General features: G+C 35.7%; 8 protein-coding genes across 8 annotated transcripts; 4 read left to right on the top strand and 4 right to left on the bottom strand.

Moving 5' to 3' along the window:
• Positions 1–82: 82 nt before the first annotated feature.
• On the bottom strand, positions 83–2,545 carry SPB1 (27S pre-rRNA (guanosine2922-2'-O)-methyltransferase; the record flags this gene model as incomplete). Its single annotated transcript, XM_062956341.1, has 1 exon — positions 83–2,545. One exon carries the CDS (start codon positions 2,543–2,545, stop codon positions 83–85), a length of 2,463 nt encoding a protein of 820 aa, XP_062812855.1.
• Positions 2,546–2,911: 366 nt separating this feature from the next.
• PRCAT00006211001 (uncharacterized protein) lies at positions 2,912–6,094 on the bottom strand (the record flags this gene model as incomplete). The annotated part of the gene is made up of 1 exon (XM_062956345.1): positions 2,912–6,094. One exon carries the CDS (start codon positions 6,092–6,094, stop codon positions 2,912–2,914), a length of 3,183 nt encoding a protein of 1,060 aa, XP_062812856.1.
• A 394-nt stretch (positions 6,095–6,488) lies between these two features.
• Positions 6,489–8,414, top strand: SAC6 (fimbrin; the record flags this gene model as incomplete). Its single annotated transcript, XM_062956346.1, has 1 exon — positions 6,489–8,414. The coding sequence occupies one exon, from the start codon at positions 6,489–6,491 to the stop codon at positions 8,412–8,414; it is 1,926 nt and encodes a 641-aa protein (XP_062812857.1).
• Positions 8,415–8,702: 288 nt separating this feature from the next.
• Positions 8,703–9,026, top strand: PRCAT00006213001 (uncharacterized protein; the record flags this gene model as incomplete). The annotated part of the gene is made up of 1 exon (XM_062956347.1): positions 8,703–9,026. One exon carries the CDS (start codon positions 8,703–8,705, stop codon positions 9,024–9,026), a length of 324 nt encoding a protein of 107 aa, XP_062812858.1.
• A 488-nt stretch (positions 9,027–9,514) lies between these two features.
• PRCAT00006214001 (uncharacterized protein) lies at positions 9,515–11,989 on the top strand (the record flags this gene model as incomplete). The annotated part of the gene is made up of 1 exon (XM_062956348.1): positions 9,515–11,989. One exon carries the CDS (start codon positions 9,515–9,517, stop codon positions 11,987–11,989), a length of 2,475 nt encoding a protein of 824 aa, XP_062812859.1.
• A 119-nt stretch (positions 11,990–12,108) lies between these two features.
• On the top strand, positions 12,109–12,819 carry MRT4 (Mrt4p; the record flags this gene model as incomplete). Its single annotated transcript, XM_062956349.1, has 1 exon — positions 12,109–12,819. One exon carries the CDS (start codon positions 12,109–12,111, stop codon positions 12,817–12,819), a length of 711 nt encoding a protein of 236 aa, XP_062812860.1.
• Positions 12,820–12,998: 179 nt separating this feature from the next.
• Positions 12,999–14,540, bottom strand: MIF2 (Mif2p; the record flags this gene model as incomplete). Its single annotated transcript, XM_062956350.1, has 1 exon — positions 12,999–14,540. The coding sequence occupies one exon, from the start codon at positions 14,538–14,540 to the stop codon at positions 12,999–13,001; it is 1,542 nt and encodes a 513-aa protein (XP_062812861.1).
• A 172-nt stretch (positions 14,541–14,712) lies between these two features.
• On the bottom strand, positions 14,713–17,199 carry PRCAT00006217001 (uncharacterized protein; the record flags this gene model as incomplete). The annotated part of the gene is made up of 1 exon (XM_062956351.1): positions 14,713–17,199. One exon carries the CDS (start codon positions 17,197–17,199, stop codon positions 14,713–14,715), a length of 2,487 nt encoding a protein of 828 aa, XP_062812862.1.
• Positions 17,200–17,329: the final 130 nt, after the last annotated feature.

Raw genomic sequence — 17,329 nt, forward strand, 5'->3', positions numbered from 1 at the left:
TAAATTTAATAAGCTTTGTTAATGTAGTTTTAATTATACGCGTTTGCTATAAATAAATATGCTTTTGATGTGAAACGTAGATTTATTTCTTTCTGTGTTTTTTAGCTATTCTTCTAAGGGCTCTTTGCTCATTTTTAAGAACACCGTCAACCATCTTATATTTACCCTTGACACCCTTTGGCCTTCCACTTAATCCTCTGTTTCCGCCCTTAGCGACTACAACTGTAGTCTTAGGCCTTTGTTTCTGCTTTTTCGTCAATTTCTTCATTAACTTCTGAATTTCCTCGGCCTTATCCCTCTCACTTCTTGATGAATCTTCATTAATAGTATCGGACTTCTTCTTTAGCTTCTCAAGTCTCCTTAAAGCTCTCATTTTCTTACGACCTTGAGCTTCAAGAACCTTCTTGATAGGGCGCGCGTTCAATTGTTTCTGCTTCTCTAATATGGCATGCGCTGCTTCTTTGGTTATGGGTTTCGTGATCTTAGAATGCCTGTTCTCGTCTTCAAGAAACCAGTCCGGCAAATTTTCTTTATCTCTAAACGAATATCTATTGATACCTTCTTCTATCAAATCCTTCTTGCTCATCTTACCGAGAGCAACTTGGTGAGCTAGTGTCATCGCCTCTACCGTTGCAAGATCGGCTTTTTCCTTCTCAGTGAGCTTCTTTTCGTTTCCGAAGGTAGCGTCATCGTTCAAATCTGAATCATCATGATGTTCCCGATCTTTTATTGCAGGGACAACCTCAAAGTCAGTATCGCTACTTGAGTCTTCGGAGAAGTTAAGTGAATTGACTTCGTTGAAACTTTTATTTTCAGCTGTCTTGACATCCTCTTTATTTTTTTTCTCTTGAATAGCCGATAATAACGAGCTGTCATCGAATTCATTGAAGATTGAATCTGATGCAAAGAAGGCTTGTGCACTCTTTGTCAACCCGTCTTCAGTTTTCTTTTCCGCAATTAAAGACGAGATGTATTCATCGTCATCTGAATCCGATTCATCGTCCACTTCAAATTTCTCGTCGTCGGATTGTTCTTCATCAGATTTAATTCCTTCCCAAGTACCTTCATCTTCATTACTTCTTGCCAACTTCGCTCTGTAATTTGCGTCCTTTTCTGCTCTTTTTTGTTTATAAGAGTCATACATATCATCCAATTGTGCTTCTAATTCATCAATCTCATCAGCTGATTCCATTTCTTCGTCATCTCCTATATGAATTTCGTTATCTTGAGCTACTTCCTCATCGTTGAAGATCATTCTCTTCTTACCCTTCGATAAGGCAGCTAATTGACCTGTTTTATCTGCTGTTTTCAAGTTAAACAAAGAATCTGCACCAATTTGAGCAGCATCAAGACCAATATTCATGTCTGTCAACATATTCATCTGATTTCTGTATACTTCCTTTTGTTTCTTCTCGTTTGATTGCTTCTTGAGCCTTCTAGCTTTTTGCTTTTGCTTATCTGTAAGCTCTTGCAATTCCTTGTCTATTTCCTGATCTTCTGTCAATGGCTCAACTTCAACCTCCGACTTCAACAAGTCTTTTTCGTCATCCAATCCAAGTAACTCTCTTGCCTGTTTCCTAAATTTTAAAATTAGCTTGAATTCTTTCTTACCGAGTACTTTCAAATCTCTCATGCATTCTAATAATTCTTCAGAAAAAAGTCTCAGTTTCTTTAAAATCTTCCATTCTTTTTCGTCCTCCTCGGGTTCTGATAATTTATTAAGAGTACCTAACACATTGATAGGATCCTCATTTCGTATAAACTCAAGAATCGGCATTGCATGAAATAATAAATAATCTCCTTCATTATAACCTTCCCTTTGTCTCCTACTCTTAGCTGGGTTGAAAACTTTAGCCTCGTTATTGACTTTCGTTGCTTCTACTTCTTCAAAGACCACTTTCGGATCCAATAGCCTAGGATCTAGCTTCTTTGGAGCTTTGAATCCTTTGCAAACGACGAAAATTTCAGCTGAAACATTTCTCGAAGCTGGAGGTTTAGTGGCTTCTACTTTATCGAAAAGCTGTTGAAAGACCCACATCAAGTTATTGTAATCTCTTGATCTAAAGATTTTAGTGACAAATGTTCCACCTTTCGTTAAGTTCTCCACAGCTAACTTCAAAGCCTGTAAAGTCAACTGAGATTGAGTAAATGCATCTTGTACCCATCCCAATCCAACATTAGGAGCACCATCATGTAACACTGTATCTGCCTTCCATGTCTTCATATGACCCCTAAGTTTAGATCTGCAATCCTCAGTGGTGATATCAGATTGAAACGTTATACAGTTTGGTAGTGGCTTAATAGGAACAATATCGACACCAATTATTAATGAATTAATGGGACACAAGTTTGCTGCTACTTGACACCATGATCCGGGAGCAGCACATAAATCTATAACGACCTTTGACTTCTCCAAAAAGTGACCATACTTTTCATTAATTTGTATTATCTTAAAAGACGAACGAGCCCTATATCCTTTTTCTTTAGCCAAGTAGTAGTAACGGTCCAAACGACCTTTACTGTTTTTCTTTTGCACTCTACCCATTCCGTTTATGTGCTTTATTATCTGGCCCTTTCTTCTAAACTAAAAAATGAGATGAGTAGAAATAATTTTTTTTTTAGGTCTTTTTTCTTTTTTTTTTTGATTGGGCAAAACCAAGCGACTGCAAATTTAAATGTATCCAGTAATCATTTACGTTCAACCAAAGGTGGGCATTCAGTTAGTTTCAAGAAAATGAAGTCTCAGTAAGCCTCTTTGAAATTTTTCATTACAATGCATCTGATTCTTTGAATCTAAGTCAAGCATACAAGTAAATGATTTACATTATTGCTAAAATTGCATATTTTTTAAGAAAATGTATATAAACTAAAATTATCATCATTTTAATTTTAGTTAAATGCTCCTATATATTTAAAGATCCCACTGTTTCAATTCATTTACATCAGCCTTAACGTCAATAAGATTATAATCAATTAAATTGATATTACTCTCATTACAAAGTACGCATTCCTTAAGTAATATGTCATCAAGCTCATTTCTATTCAACGAAGATGGACTTCGCTTGAAAGTCTCAAATATACTTTTGAATTTGTAGTTGATGCCTAGATAAAACTTTATTAAGCAGCTCTTATGAAAATTATGGTGACAATTTTTGAAACAAATAAAATTCTTCGACACCAATAAGTTGTTACAAAGCTTACAGGGTTCCCCAGGCTCTATTATGGTTAGCAATTTCCCTTTCTCCTCTATGGTTTGGCCAATATAAATCTGGTGTTTCAATTTCAGTGAAATTTGAAGTGACTCATTCATTTCCATTGAAAGTTGTCCAATTTTACTATTATAGTCATTCAATGATTTGACAATCTCATGTTGAAAGTTATTAATATTAATCGATTCCGGGAATAAAGGTAGCAAGTCCTTTAATGTCAAATAATTTATATCTGAGGAATTTAGAAGAAAAGTCAATACTCTATTAAGCTCTTTCAGTCGATAATTAGATTTCTTTGATTCTACATCGACACCAGCAATTTCTTCACTTACTTTTTCGATAGATGTACCATTTTTGTTGCTTGATTCCTCTTTCCCATTTATTTCTGGCTCTTCTTTCCCGGTTTGAGGTTTTCCCAATATTATATCAAAAGACTTACCAGCATAAGCTCCTTCAATCAAGTATTTAGCGAACATTAGCCAAAGCTTTTTCTTATTTCCAAAACTTTCCTCATCAAGCTTAATTTTGCCAATATATCTACTGTCAAAATCGTCTTCTTGATTTCCATTTCTTTCGTCACTTAAATACTTATTATAACTTCTCAAAACAAACTCACCTAGCTGTACTAAGTCATTATCTAATGCAAGCTTAAGGGCCTGTTCAAATTGAGCCATATCATTAATAAGTACAAGTATTGCAGGCTGGAAATGATTGTATCGTAAACACAACCTCAATATAAGATTTGAGTCATAGAGCAAGTCTTTCTTAGGAAATTCCAATTTAGCAAAATTAAAGAACTTATTGATATGCTTGTTGGCAATTTTTTTTGAAATACTATCCGTTGCCGGGTATGTGATTAGCATAGAGAGGTAACAATTGTTAACATAACTGTTATTAATTCCTTTTTCGTGAATGAGTTTCAGCAAAAAGTAGATCGTTTCATTATTGCTCAAGGAAATACTGCTGCTATTCTTATTATACGTGAAGATAGCTGGGAGTAACTTCTCATAGTCAAGTGAGTTGAACTTCAACCAAGCATTAACTGTAGCCTTCGGGGAGTTGATAAGTAGCACAGTCGATACCTTATATATAATATCACTAGTCGTATCGTTAGTGTATATGCGAATCATAGTCTTTATGGCTTCTGGCCACTGCTCCAAGTTAATATAGTAATTTAATATAAACTCGAAATCGCCAATCAACTCTGCATAGTAAATCAACTTTGGATAGTAGTACAATTCTTCTATGATGCTATATATCGTTTTTTTGTCAAGGATCTTGTAGTTGGATTTCAAAAAACTCATAAACTGGTTATTCAAGTCTGCGAGGGTTGACTTTTTGTATTCCACCGATGATTTTGGCTCATCCATAAGTTTGTGTTCAACTTCATTTTGTAATCGGTACATTACTCTTAGCATTCTTTCAATGATCCAACTGGACAAAATTATAATTCTTATCCTATTTTTCTCAACATCCCGGGCAATCTTGAACTTCACCAACAAATACTCTATTAACAATTTATCAGAAATTATACCACCTTTAGCATTCGCATCTGAGCTCTGTAAATTAAGAAGCATCAAGCAAACTTTTTCAAACGGCTCTGACAGATGAGCTAAAGTTTTAATTCCTTTGATCTGAAGATTCGTCAGATCACGACTCAAAGTATCTTCTATAAGACCTAAAGCGAATCCACCTCGCTGAAGATAGTCGTATCCTTGCTTTATCAATACCATATCTTTTTGAAAACTAGTACCCTTTTTCTCAAGACATTTTAGGGCTTCATCATATTTACCCATTACGTAGTAATTGTACCAAACAGATACAGATTCATTTTCAATGACTAGCTCATAGATATCAGAATTTGAATAAACCCAATATGTTTTTGCCTTATAATCAGCCGTAATCGCCAATACAGAAATATCAGTGCCTAACAAATCGTTGAGATTCAAGGTGATTTCCTTTTTTGATAATTTGTTCATCACTAAAAGTTTGTTACGTTTATCATTAAGAGCTATGATATGATGATCACTTATGACGATGCTGCCAGATATTTGCTCAGTGACGTTTAATTTTTCCGTCTTGGACAATAAAATTTCAGGATCATTAGTATAAATTTCCTTTGATTTCAAAAATGTAAAGAGATATTCCTGTCCATTCGATTCAAAAACCGAAGGACCATCAGATGACGACAAATCTAAAGACTTGGGAGTGGTCTTAAAGACTCTAGTTAACTCTGAATATGAGGTATCAAAGCAGTCCCAAAAGTGAACAGAGCTATCAGAAAACAAAACAATTTGCGAATTGTTATTGCAGAAAGCTAAGCCCGATATGTTGTGCAATTTCTTATAAACCTGTTTCACATACTTATCATCCCTCTTGTTCTCTTGTCCAGCAGAAGTGTGGGATTTTATCATTGCCAAATAAATAGAATCTTCAGTTGCAAGCAAAAAATCGCCAGTAGTAGCCCCATCATGGTTATCAAAAAATGCAATAAACTTCACAGATAATCCTTTTAGCCTAGGTAAGGGTTTAAGTTCACGATATGAATCGTGTAGATAATAATAATTGTTTTCGTAGGTTTGAACAATTAAATGTAATCCACTAGGATGTAACCAGCATTTCGTTATTTCTTCAGATGTTCCCGTAACATTTACTTTGTATACTTCGGTCGGGTTGTCCAATTTGATCTTGTAAATAATTCGTTTAGAAATTAGGTACATCACATTAGACCTCACTAGTAACTGCTTTAAGGTGTAGTCAAGACTAAATTGAAGCTGAACCTGTTCAATATGAAACAGAGGCTGCTGGTTCCCCTCTTGTGACAGCTTCAAATCATTCCCTACAATTGGGTAACTGTCATTCTTATTCTCGTCATTTTGACCCATTGATAAATCAAAGTCCAAGAATTCTTGTAAGATAAAATTTGGTTTATAATATTTGGCTCAAGTTATCGCTAGCGAGATTAAGTTGAGAGTAATGCATATTGTGAAGAGGTAAAAACCACAGAGTTAAATAAAGATTACTTTAAACGGAGATATAAGTGATGATGATCCCAATTAGAGATATATAAATTCATTAGCTTCCGCCATTACGTAGCTTCGGTCATGGCCATAATGTGTTTCTTTCTCCTATTATTCTGCTGAGCCTTTCAATAAAAGTCACGAAATTAGTCAGATGCAGTCCTGTAATGCTGGTATCGTTATCCTCAGCGAAACCTGGTTCAATAACATTTACTAAATTGTAGTATTGCTAATAGGAATAAGACTGAAATCGTACACTATGAACGTGATCAAGCTTCAAAAGAAATTCCCAGTATTGGATCAGTCAGATTTATTCAATATTATCGAAGATTTTAGGTCAATTGATTTAGATGACAAGGGTTGGGTCGAGAAATTGGATGTTTATAATTCCATTTCCAAAAAAGGTGACTATACATACGATGAAGCCAGAGAAACCTTGAAAAATGTCGATGTTGATGCTTCTGGTCATGTGGAGTTAGATGACTACGTTGAATTGATTGCTAAGCTCAAAGAATCGGCGTCTGAAGCAAATAGTGGAGCTGCAGGAGTACAGCTGCCTGCTGGATCACTGTCTATTGGGGTAGCACCAGTTGCAACGGCTAACACGGCCCACAAGTCATATTTTTCTGGTAAGACATCTGGTACTACGCATACGATTAATGATGAAGAGAGGATTGAGTTCACGAGACACATCAATTCAGTATTGACCGGAGATCCTGATATTGGCAATAGATTACCATTTGATACAGAGACATTTCAAATATTCGATGAATGTAGAGATGGTTTAGTGTTATCGAAATTGATCAACGATTCAGTTCCAGACACCATCGATACTAGGGTGTTGAACTTACCCACTAAAAAACCTTTAAACAACTTTCAAATGAACGAAAATGCAAACATAGTCATTAACTCAGCCAAGGCTATTGGATGTGTCGTCGTTAACGTTCATTCAGACGATATTATAGATGGAAAGGAACACTTGATTCTTGGTCTTATCTGGCAAATAATAAGAAGAGGGTTGTTATCAAAAGTCGATATTAATTTCCATCCTGAATTGTACCGTTTATTGGAGGAGGACGAAACACTTGAGCAGTTCTTGAGGTTACCACCTGAGCAAATATTGTTACGTTGGTTTAATTACCATTTGAAAAATGCCGGGTCTCAAAGAAGAGTAACGAATTTCTCTAAGGACGTAAGCGATGGTGAAAATTACACTGTTTTGTTACATCAATTACAACCAGAACATTGCGACTTAGGGCCATTATCAACTACGGATTTGATTAGGAGGGCTGAGCAGGTCTTGAATAATGCAGAAAAAATTGGTTGTAGAAAATATTTGACTCCTACTTCCCTTGTTTCAGGGAACCCCAAGTTAAATTTAGCCTTTGTTGCTCATCTATTCAATACTTATCCCGGTTTGGATCCAATTGAAGAAGACGAAAAACCAGAGATTGAAGATTTCGATGCCGAAGGAGAGAGGGAAGCAAGAGTCTTCACTTTATGGCTTAACTCTCTTGATGTTGACCCACCTATAATTTCATTGTTTGAGGATTTAAAAGATGGTTTGATACTTTTGCAAGCCTTCGACAAAGTAATGCCGGGATCTGTATCTTTCAAGCACGTGAACAAGAGACCTCCAGGAGGTGCGGATGTGTCTCGCTTTAAGGCTCTAGAAAATACAAACTATGCTGTTGAGATTGGTAAGGCCAACAAATTCTCCTTAGTTGGGATTGAAGGATCTGATATTGTGGATGGTAATAAATTGTTAACTTTGGGTCTCGTATGGCAGTTGATGAGAAGAAATATCTCTAATACTTTGGCGTCTTTGAGTGACTCTAAGCATAATATTTCAGACTCGGATATATTGAAGTGGGCTAACAGTATGATTACTAAGGGAGGTAATACTGGTACAGTTAGGTCTTTCAAAGATCATTCTTTGTCATCGGGTGTATTCTTGCTTGACGTTTTACACGGATTAAAACCTGGTTACGTTGATTATGACTTAGTGTTCCAAGGTGACAATTTATCAGAGGAAGAAAAGTATGCAAACGCTAAACTTGCCATTTCAATTGCCAGAAAATTAGGTGCTTTGATTTGGTTAGTTCCAGAGGATATCAACGAGGTAAGGAGCAGATTAATCTTATCTTTTGTTGGTAGTTTGATGTGTGTTGCAGAAAATTTGTAATTCTAGGTTTTCATCCTTCTTCTTTTTTAATTTTATTTTGTATGTTCTTATTGGTGATTTATATCTTCACATCTCTAGTTTGTTGCGCAACTAACCCACTGGTAAGAGGTTTTTGATGTACTTAAATTATATAGAAGGTTCCTTCGTATAAAAATTCAATAATTTATGTCTTTTATACCTGCATACAAAATTTGAATCTAGTCACAAATTGTTGAGCCAATGACGTTCTAAAGAATCTGATCAACACTATTCTGTCTACTTATTAAAAGCTTTTTAAGCAAGAGAAAAATGTCTAGTCCCATTTTACCCTTCACAGAGGCAAATTCAAAGAGGGTAGCTTCTCTATTTAGGAGGGCCTTGAGAACAGCGTTTGACAACAATACTAAGTTCGATGCTTACAGAACAGAGACAATAAAGATAAGACATGCATTTGAATCGAATAAGGACATCACCGATCCAACTGACTTAGACGTTGTTTTCACGAAGGCTGAAGCCAAATTGAATGAATGGAAGTCACCGGACCCTTATATTCCACCGCTTAGACCAGGTGGTACCAAATATCAAAGAAACATACCAAAACCAAATGAAGAATGTGTTCCTGGTGATTGGTAGACTTTAGCATCAGTATAAACACTTCGTTCATATTATTTGGATAATCTATTAGTGACGTAGCATGAGGCTGTGACTTTTTATCGATGAGGCAAGCAGCACAAATTTATCATCTTAGCTACCACTGATTTACCGAAAACTATGGCCGATCCAATACTGAGCTATTTTCATCTCTCTATGTTCATGTATAGTCTAACTGATAAATAAATGCACTTTAGATATTTCTGGGGGAAGACAAACCGTTTAAGATATCTAATACGCTCGTTATCAACTGGGAAGCGTTCCCCTATCAAGCATCTTGCTACTTTCTCTTTCTGAATATGGCTTTCTTCTTTTATTCAGCATGCATCAACGATATATAAATCATCGAAATTTACAGTCGAATGTAAAGATTATACGCACAAGTAGCGTTTGCAGCATTTTACTTTTGTATTTTTTTTTTTATTAGATTGATAAGTTATTGTCTCTCAGAAATAGGCTACAGCTAAAGAATGAGATTCGTAGAAATGGTATTAGGAATCCCCAAGATCTGGATGGATTTATTAATTTCTTGCCTTGCTTCATTGAACCTTAAAATTTTGAATTCAACTAGTCTAAGGTTGGGTTTGGGAAAAAATGATGAACACTCGAAATACTTGATTGAAGCTACTGATAATACATCTGATAATGACTTTGACTCCCAAGGTGAGACATCTGAAATGATCCTAGATGACACTTCAGGCTATTTTATGCTCCAACCAGAAGAGTTGCTAAAGAATCGTGAATTTCTACTTCATAACAATAACAACCTTGTGAGACAAATTTCCCAGGAAGCTTGGGACAAGATTGCTTTTCCGGCAGAGGTTTTGGACTTATTATTTGCTAAATTTATTGCCATTTTTTCTATTCTATTGTTTTCTTTAGGATTGGGATTTTCATTATCATTGTTGTTTAGATGGCTACAACCCGAAGGTAATATTAAGTGTAATAAGAGAAGAGCGAAGAATGAAGTAGCAACACATATTCAAAGTGAATTAGATCATAGAGTTGACTGTGATGTAAATCTACGGGGAATAAGTCTAAGATCTGAGAATACGTCCAAAAACAATCAGAAGTACACAACACCCCATAACGAAAGCCAAGCATCTAATGCTGCAGAGTACTCGGATACTACAGTAGAAATTAGAAGCACTCCGTTTTTCCATGACCATATTCCTGAGTTTCCAAGGTCAGTTTTGAGGGACATAACGAATATGAGGGATTCTCAAAAAATTAAAAGTTGCAAAAAAAATGAGAAGTTTTTATCCCAAATTGTGCCATTTACCACAAGAAACAATTCTAATGACGAAAACTTTATTCAAGGCGATTTCTCCTCATTAAGAGTCCCAGATATGAACTCCGACTTGGAAATTATGATTGCAGGAATTTGTGTGTCAAATATTCGACCAAAAACTCAGACTCGAAGCGTGTCGTCATATATAGACCAAAGTCAAAATTTGCATAGAATCAACTACAGTAAACCTAATTCAAGCATATCTGATGAGTTGAAAAGGAATCCTTTACTGACATCAGATCTACTTACCGAACCAGCAGCTCGTTTACAGAATGTTGATGCTGAATCGAGGGAAAATGTGTATAATGATACCAGAGAAGACTCAGCTGGTGAGACAGAAAATTCACAGCATCATTCATATACTAAGAAGAAAAGTACGAAAAGAGATATTTACGTAAATGATATCTCTCTCAACAAGACAGAGGACTTAAACAGGGATCAGCAACCTGAGATATCAGTCTTCGCAACCCACCCGTTAACAAAAGAAAACCAACCAATTGAAATATTGCATTTGAGTTCGAATAAAGAGAATCAGGTGGAGCACAACGCGAACACATCAATAAGTAAGAATAATCGAAATTTGGAAGAGCCTGTTTCAAAATTTGTCCTCAATAAACAAATTCTCAAATTGTTAGAAGACGAATGTTCTAAATCAAGCGAATACTTTGACAACGAACCGCAAAATGCTATAAATTTTGCTGAACTCGATGATTATTTAACCTCAATGATTGAAGACTTCGATAGATCAGATTCGCTCGTTGAAAATCGAATTGAGGAGCAGCTTGAAAGTATCAAGAGAGAAGACGAGAATCTGTTCAGTATAATCATTATATTCAGATTCATATTATCTAACGATGTCAAAGATGATCAGATAGCTTTGAAAGAGATCTTTAGGATGCACAAATATTTGACAGGTCAGTACATGCCTGATTTCCTCAAGATGATTAACAAAGACAAGCAATCATTCACAAAGTCACTTTTATTATTAATTCGTGATTACTTAACTTTCTTAGAATCAAATGAAGTGTCAGCTTTAGAATATAAGGTTTATCTTAAATCTTTGCTTAATCTTTTAGGTCTCGATGACAAAATGAACAGTATGCTATCAGAATGTTTGTATGAAATCGTTATTGCTTTAGACACCAGAATGCTTGAGAGAATTTTTTTTCCAATAGTTGAGGAAATTAAAAATGAAAGATTCGATTATAAAACGTACGAGGTACTAATGGGATGTCTAAAATATTATCTTTGTTTCAATAAAGTAATAGTGACTGAGCAACTCATTGACCATCCTGAGGAGAACAAAATCAAAACCTGTGGCTATCAAATCATTTTACATGTAAATCAATTGATTGCCAAGATAGTTGAGCATATAAAAGCTCCCAGAATAACAAGGATATTTCATTCAGATCATAAAAGATTGAAGATTCCTGCGTCGCACAATTCTTTGATACAGGAACTAACTGACACCTATCTTGTCATTGTTGAGGTTTTCATTAATAATGACAAAGTTCCCCCTTCAATACAATATGAGTTGCTTACAACCTTTATAACACAAACGTACAAACAAATTCAAATTTTAGTCGAAACAGATACGAGAGTTTTAGATCCTCCAATATTACGAGAGTTACAAATCAGTTATGATATTAAATGAGAAAATCAGTCACGTGCCAAACCGTGAATTTTTTTTTAATTTTTCTCAGATGAGCTGCAACTACGACCAAAATAGCGTCTTCCTTTTTTATTTTTGGAAGCTAGTCATATCCTTTAAAGATGCCTAGGTCCAAACGCTCTAAGCTTGTTACCTTAGCTCAATCAGAGAAAAAGGGGAAGGAAAACAAAACGAGAATCTTTGACGAGACGAGAGCTGCTTTAGATGAGTATCATTACGTATGGATATTGAGATTAAACGATGTTAGAACACCAGTCTTACAAGATATTAGGTCAGATTGGACTGGATCAAAGTTGCTACTTGGGAAAAGAAGAGTATTAGAAAAGGCCTTAGGTGACACTCCAGAGGAAGAATATAAGGATGATTTGCATAAATTTTCAAAACTCTGCTCTGGTGTCCCCGGTCTATTGTTCACGAATGAAGATCCTGAAACTGTTATAAACTATTTCAATGCTTACATTAAACAGGACTATTCGAGAGCCAAGACGAAGGCTCCTTTAGATTTCACAGTGCCCGAAGGAATTATATATTCAAGAGGCGGCCAAGTTCCAATTGAAGATGATATTCCAATGGCTCATTCTTTGGAAGAAACGCTTAGGAATAAGTTTAAAATGCCGACACGAATCAAAGCAGGAAAGATTATACTTGATCAACCGTACACTGTTTGTAACAAAGGCGATATATTAGATGTTAGACAAGCATTGATTTTGAAGCAGTTTGGTGTTGCAGCATCTGAATTTAAAGTCAAAGTAACTGCTCAATACAATACCAAAACTGCCGAAATAACCAAATACGAAGAAGATTCCTCTTAAAGAATCTGTCATATAAGATGGTTTAATGTGATAATTATTGATTGTATCATATCACAATTCACTCGTAGCTTAGGCGAAAATATTTGTCGCTCAGTTTATAGATTTGCAATTAAGAATACATTAATGAGATAGGATTCACCTACTGATATTTTACATAAGTGTAACGAATATTATACACTCTATAACTCTGCTTCAACTTCATCTGTTGCCGGGACTCTAGTCTGCACGAAGAATAACTTGGCATTTCCTTGTCCGATATTTTTAAAGCCATATATGTTTGCATTTGGTATTTCAAACGAGCAACCTCTTGTAACCACAAATTTATCATTGTTCATCATTACTTCGATCAAACCCTTTACAACATGAAAGTCAAAAATGCAGTCACCCGAATTTCTCAAACTTTTGAATCCTTCAAAAGGAAATTCCAACAATCCACAAGCAGTAACATCTCTATTATAATTGAATAACGTCGCAACTTTAAAATTATCAATGTCATTACCATCCTTGTTAGGCGCTTCTTGAAAAGAACCACCATTCGGGGCCCATGCTATAGTTCTTTCGACCTTAATTTCATTTTCAGGATCTTCGTAAACTTCGAGATTAAGCGTTTTATCTTGAAACCATTCCGAACCACTTATTTCAGGATCAGATTCATAATCGTAAATTTCTTTCTGAGATTTCTTTGCTATCTTACGAGTTCTAGATCTCAGCCTTGATCTCCTTGTGGTAGGTGGGCTCAGCTTTTCAACTTCTGGTATATGAACAACTTCCTTAATTTCTTGTAGCGGAATATTTTTGATATCTGTGGCTAGAGTAGTGTCAGGATCCACTTCGTTGTCCTTTGCGCGAGAATATACAATTCTTTCATTTCTCCAATAAGCTAACGGAGCGATCCTAGTTCTCTTAGATCTTCTTAAACCATCTGGAGGAGGCGATGGCAATGGCGAAGGCTTGGTATTAATTTCTCTTATACGGCCAGGTTTTCTTCCAGATCGCTTTTTGTCCGTAGGAGGGGGAGACAATAGTTCACTAGAATCCCCAGTAATAGCTACTTCCTCCTCAGATTCATCATCCAGCGACACAACTCTTTTCGAGGGTCTTCGTCTCTTAGTTGCCCCTAGGGCCATATTTTTGGTAAGGGACGACACGCTACGTCGATTTACCGCTTCACTAGGAATTTTTGAACCTACTTCCTCACCCATATCCTGATCTATTACTCTATCTTTCATTGGCGAGAGATCTACTGGTGACAACTCCATGTAAATATCATCGAAGTCGTTCAAATCATTATTACTGTATCCATTATTGTCGTTATCATTAACCTCGTCATTTCTTCTCAGACTTAATATCTCTTCTTCATCTCTCTCAATAAATGTACCTTGTATTTCTTGGTTTCCTTTGTTATGTTCTGGCAATGGTGATCTTAATGGAGATTTCTTATTCTTCCTCGCGGCGTATTTCGAAATGGAAATAGGAGACAAATCAAACTTAGACGCTTCAGCATCTGTAAAGTTTATCTTCCTAGCAACGTTGTTTATATTATCATGCAGAGTACTCGTTTCCTTCTGATCATCATCGTTTCTTACATCCTCTTCAATATCTTCCTCATCCTCCTCGAAAAACTCATCAATATCTTCCATGTCATATTTATCCCTTCTCAAATTTTTACGAGGCCTAATATGAGTCTTTCGGGACTCACTACCAAGAAGTAATAGGTCCATCTCACTTTTCTATCTCTCTTCCTGGTCCAGAGCCCTTTTAGCTACCGATCCTTATTAATAACTAACTTACCGTATAAACAAATAGATTACAAAGTGATGATCACACAAAAACGCGATATCCTCGACTCCCGTAGATAAAAGTACGTAATGCATATAAAATAAACCACCAAATTTATAGAAATGAATAATCGATGGATAGATCGTCCTTCAATGAAAGTTTGCAAGTAATTACGATCCCATCAGTATAGGTTATATAAATTAAAAAAATTGGGATTGCAGAGCATACCGATACATCTCTGCAAGCTAAACCAGCGATAGTTCTATAACCATGGTAACCTAACGCTAGACTCAACGCGTTTGGGAATATATACTCCTGTCTCATTCCATAAACCCCTCGATGACAACACATTCTCATTACTGAAACCAACCCTTGTTGTGAAACAGCGATGAAAGACAGAATTTGCGGGATGACATGAGTTATCGAGATCCTGTTTGACGATTTGCTTTCGTCATTAAACGGAATCGATAAGTCAAAGAGCCTTTTTGTTGCACAATTACAGAACAATGTATCACTTCTAAAGAGTCCCAAACGCTTACTGGTAGAGACTAATAGGAAATCCATATCCTCTTCATCTTTAAGTTGGAGGCGATATTTTTTATCATTGAGAGATTTAAACTTATTTCTGCTAAAAAGCTTTTGACCAGTCTTAAGTACTCCTTTGTGTATACGCCTATAATCATCATCGACTGTTGTGAGCTTTGCAGACTTAAATAAATATTCTTGGTGCTGAATAGAAGAGCTGGCAAGACTAACGACTGGGGCTTCAAAAAATTGCCAGCATGCTCCTAGTCCCAAATGACTCGACTCTAAAGGATCATACAAGCTATCGAGTATTGTCGACTCGTTTATGATATGTTCAATTTCCTGCTCTTCATTTATCCAAGGATCACCTACCATTGCCCTCAAAGATTGAACATTTTTGAAATATTTTGAATTCAAAGGCTTACTTGTCCAGCAATCTTCGCCTAGAAGGGTCCTATTAACTACTACTGGCCGTGAAAATGCAATTCTTTTGAACCACCTTATTCTGGCTTCTTCATTCAATTCTTCACGATTTTCCATTTGCTCCATTGTTGGATCCACATAAAATGTTTTCTCTCTTTTAAAATACTCATATTCATCCTTGTTAACAGGACCTTGATTTACTTTGAACCTGAATTTGAAGACTATCAACTCTCCTGAGATTGATGCACAAGCAATTTTGACACAATGAGTCCCATCATCTAAGATTTCATAATTCAAAAAAGAAACTTCAGGTATATTGTGTAATATTTGATGGGTCTTCAAATGATAAAATCTCTCATCTTGCTGGTGATAATAGAAAAGAGTAACGCTCTGGGAATTATCTGATGCAACTATAAGATTATGTTGCGTCTCATGCTTATCTCTGTAACTTAAAAAATCTAAACCCCACAATGAAGCTTCTAGCTTAATTTTGAAATCTGGTTTAATTTTCAAGCCATAGAAATTCTCTTCTAATCCAGATCCACCACCTAAGTGACTCATATAAGGACATGCTGTCTTACGTGAATTAAACTTATTCATGTATGCAGTTATGGTTTCAGAAAACCAGATCATCAACATTCCATCATCAAGACAAGCGCCAAGTATTTGCTTTCCCAAGAAATTGTCATACACATTTAGAAAATTAATTGTATGAGGAAAATATGGCCAAGTTGAAATCAAACGATCAGTAGTTGATGTCAACGACGGCCTTGTATCAAATCTTAGAGCCATTTTGTTATTAGGTATCTGCGTAACACTATTGAATCCGAAAAAGAAAATTTCAGAATTTGAACCCATTACCAAATAATCATTGCCTTGGGGATCTTTAATAATAGTTGAAAGATTATTCTTATATTTTCGAATGCTCTCTAGATGGAACAACTTACGGATTCCCAATGATTCCAAATTGATTAGATCTCTGAACTTACTTCCGGGTGGTGCTTTCACGATTCTTGAAGGATCAGAGTTCTCAATTGTAGTCAAATTTGGATTGAATGGATCATACAAACCGCCATTGGTATCATGATCCTTCGAAAATATCTCTGACTGTGTTTTGGAATCATGAAATTCCCATTCTGCATAAGCCGCTTGACTGTGGGGAGGAAATTTATCGTTCTTAGATAAGGATAGTTCACTATTGATAACTTTAATTCTGTTTTTGGAGTTATTAGAATACCTTCTGTCTTCAAAATTGTTACCAGAAATGTATTCTGAATTCCTATCAATGATCAATTCTTCTTCACCACTTTCAGATTCAAAATCTGAATTGCCCATCGTCTGAAAGCTGTATCTTCGATCAATGTAGAACGCATCCGCATCCATGTTGTCATCATTTCTAGTAATCCGAAAGAAATCAATGTTTTCATGGTCATTATCGGCATCGAACACTGCCAAATCAGAGTCTGATCCAGACTCCGAATTTATCATCTCATCATCATCACTAGAAGGAAACAAATTATACTGTCTTCTTAATTCCCTGGAAGACGGAGGATTTACTTCCTCCTCAGTCTTATTCACTCTATTAACTCCACGATACCGTAGAAATCTTTCAAATAGATCTTCAATTGGTAAATTTTCATTGACAAGATCCATATTTAAAGGATATTTATAAACAAGGTACTTTAGGTGAGCTCATATTGTGGCTCCAAAAAAATAGTTACAAAATATCATGACTTTTTGATAATTTTCATTTTTGCTTTGTCAGTTTCTACGACAGTTTGCC

This window comes from Priceomyces carsonii (genome assembly GCF_900007245.1).
Source record: "Priceomyces carsonii strain CBS4050 genome assembly, scaffold: Debaryomyces_carsonii_scaffold_7, whole genome shotgun sequence".
Classification (NCBI taxonomy): Eukaryota; Fungi; Ascomycota; class Pichiomycetes; order Serinales; family Debaryomycetaceae; genus Priceomyces; species Priceomyces carsonii.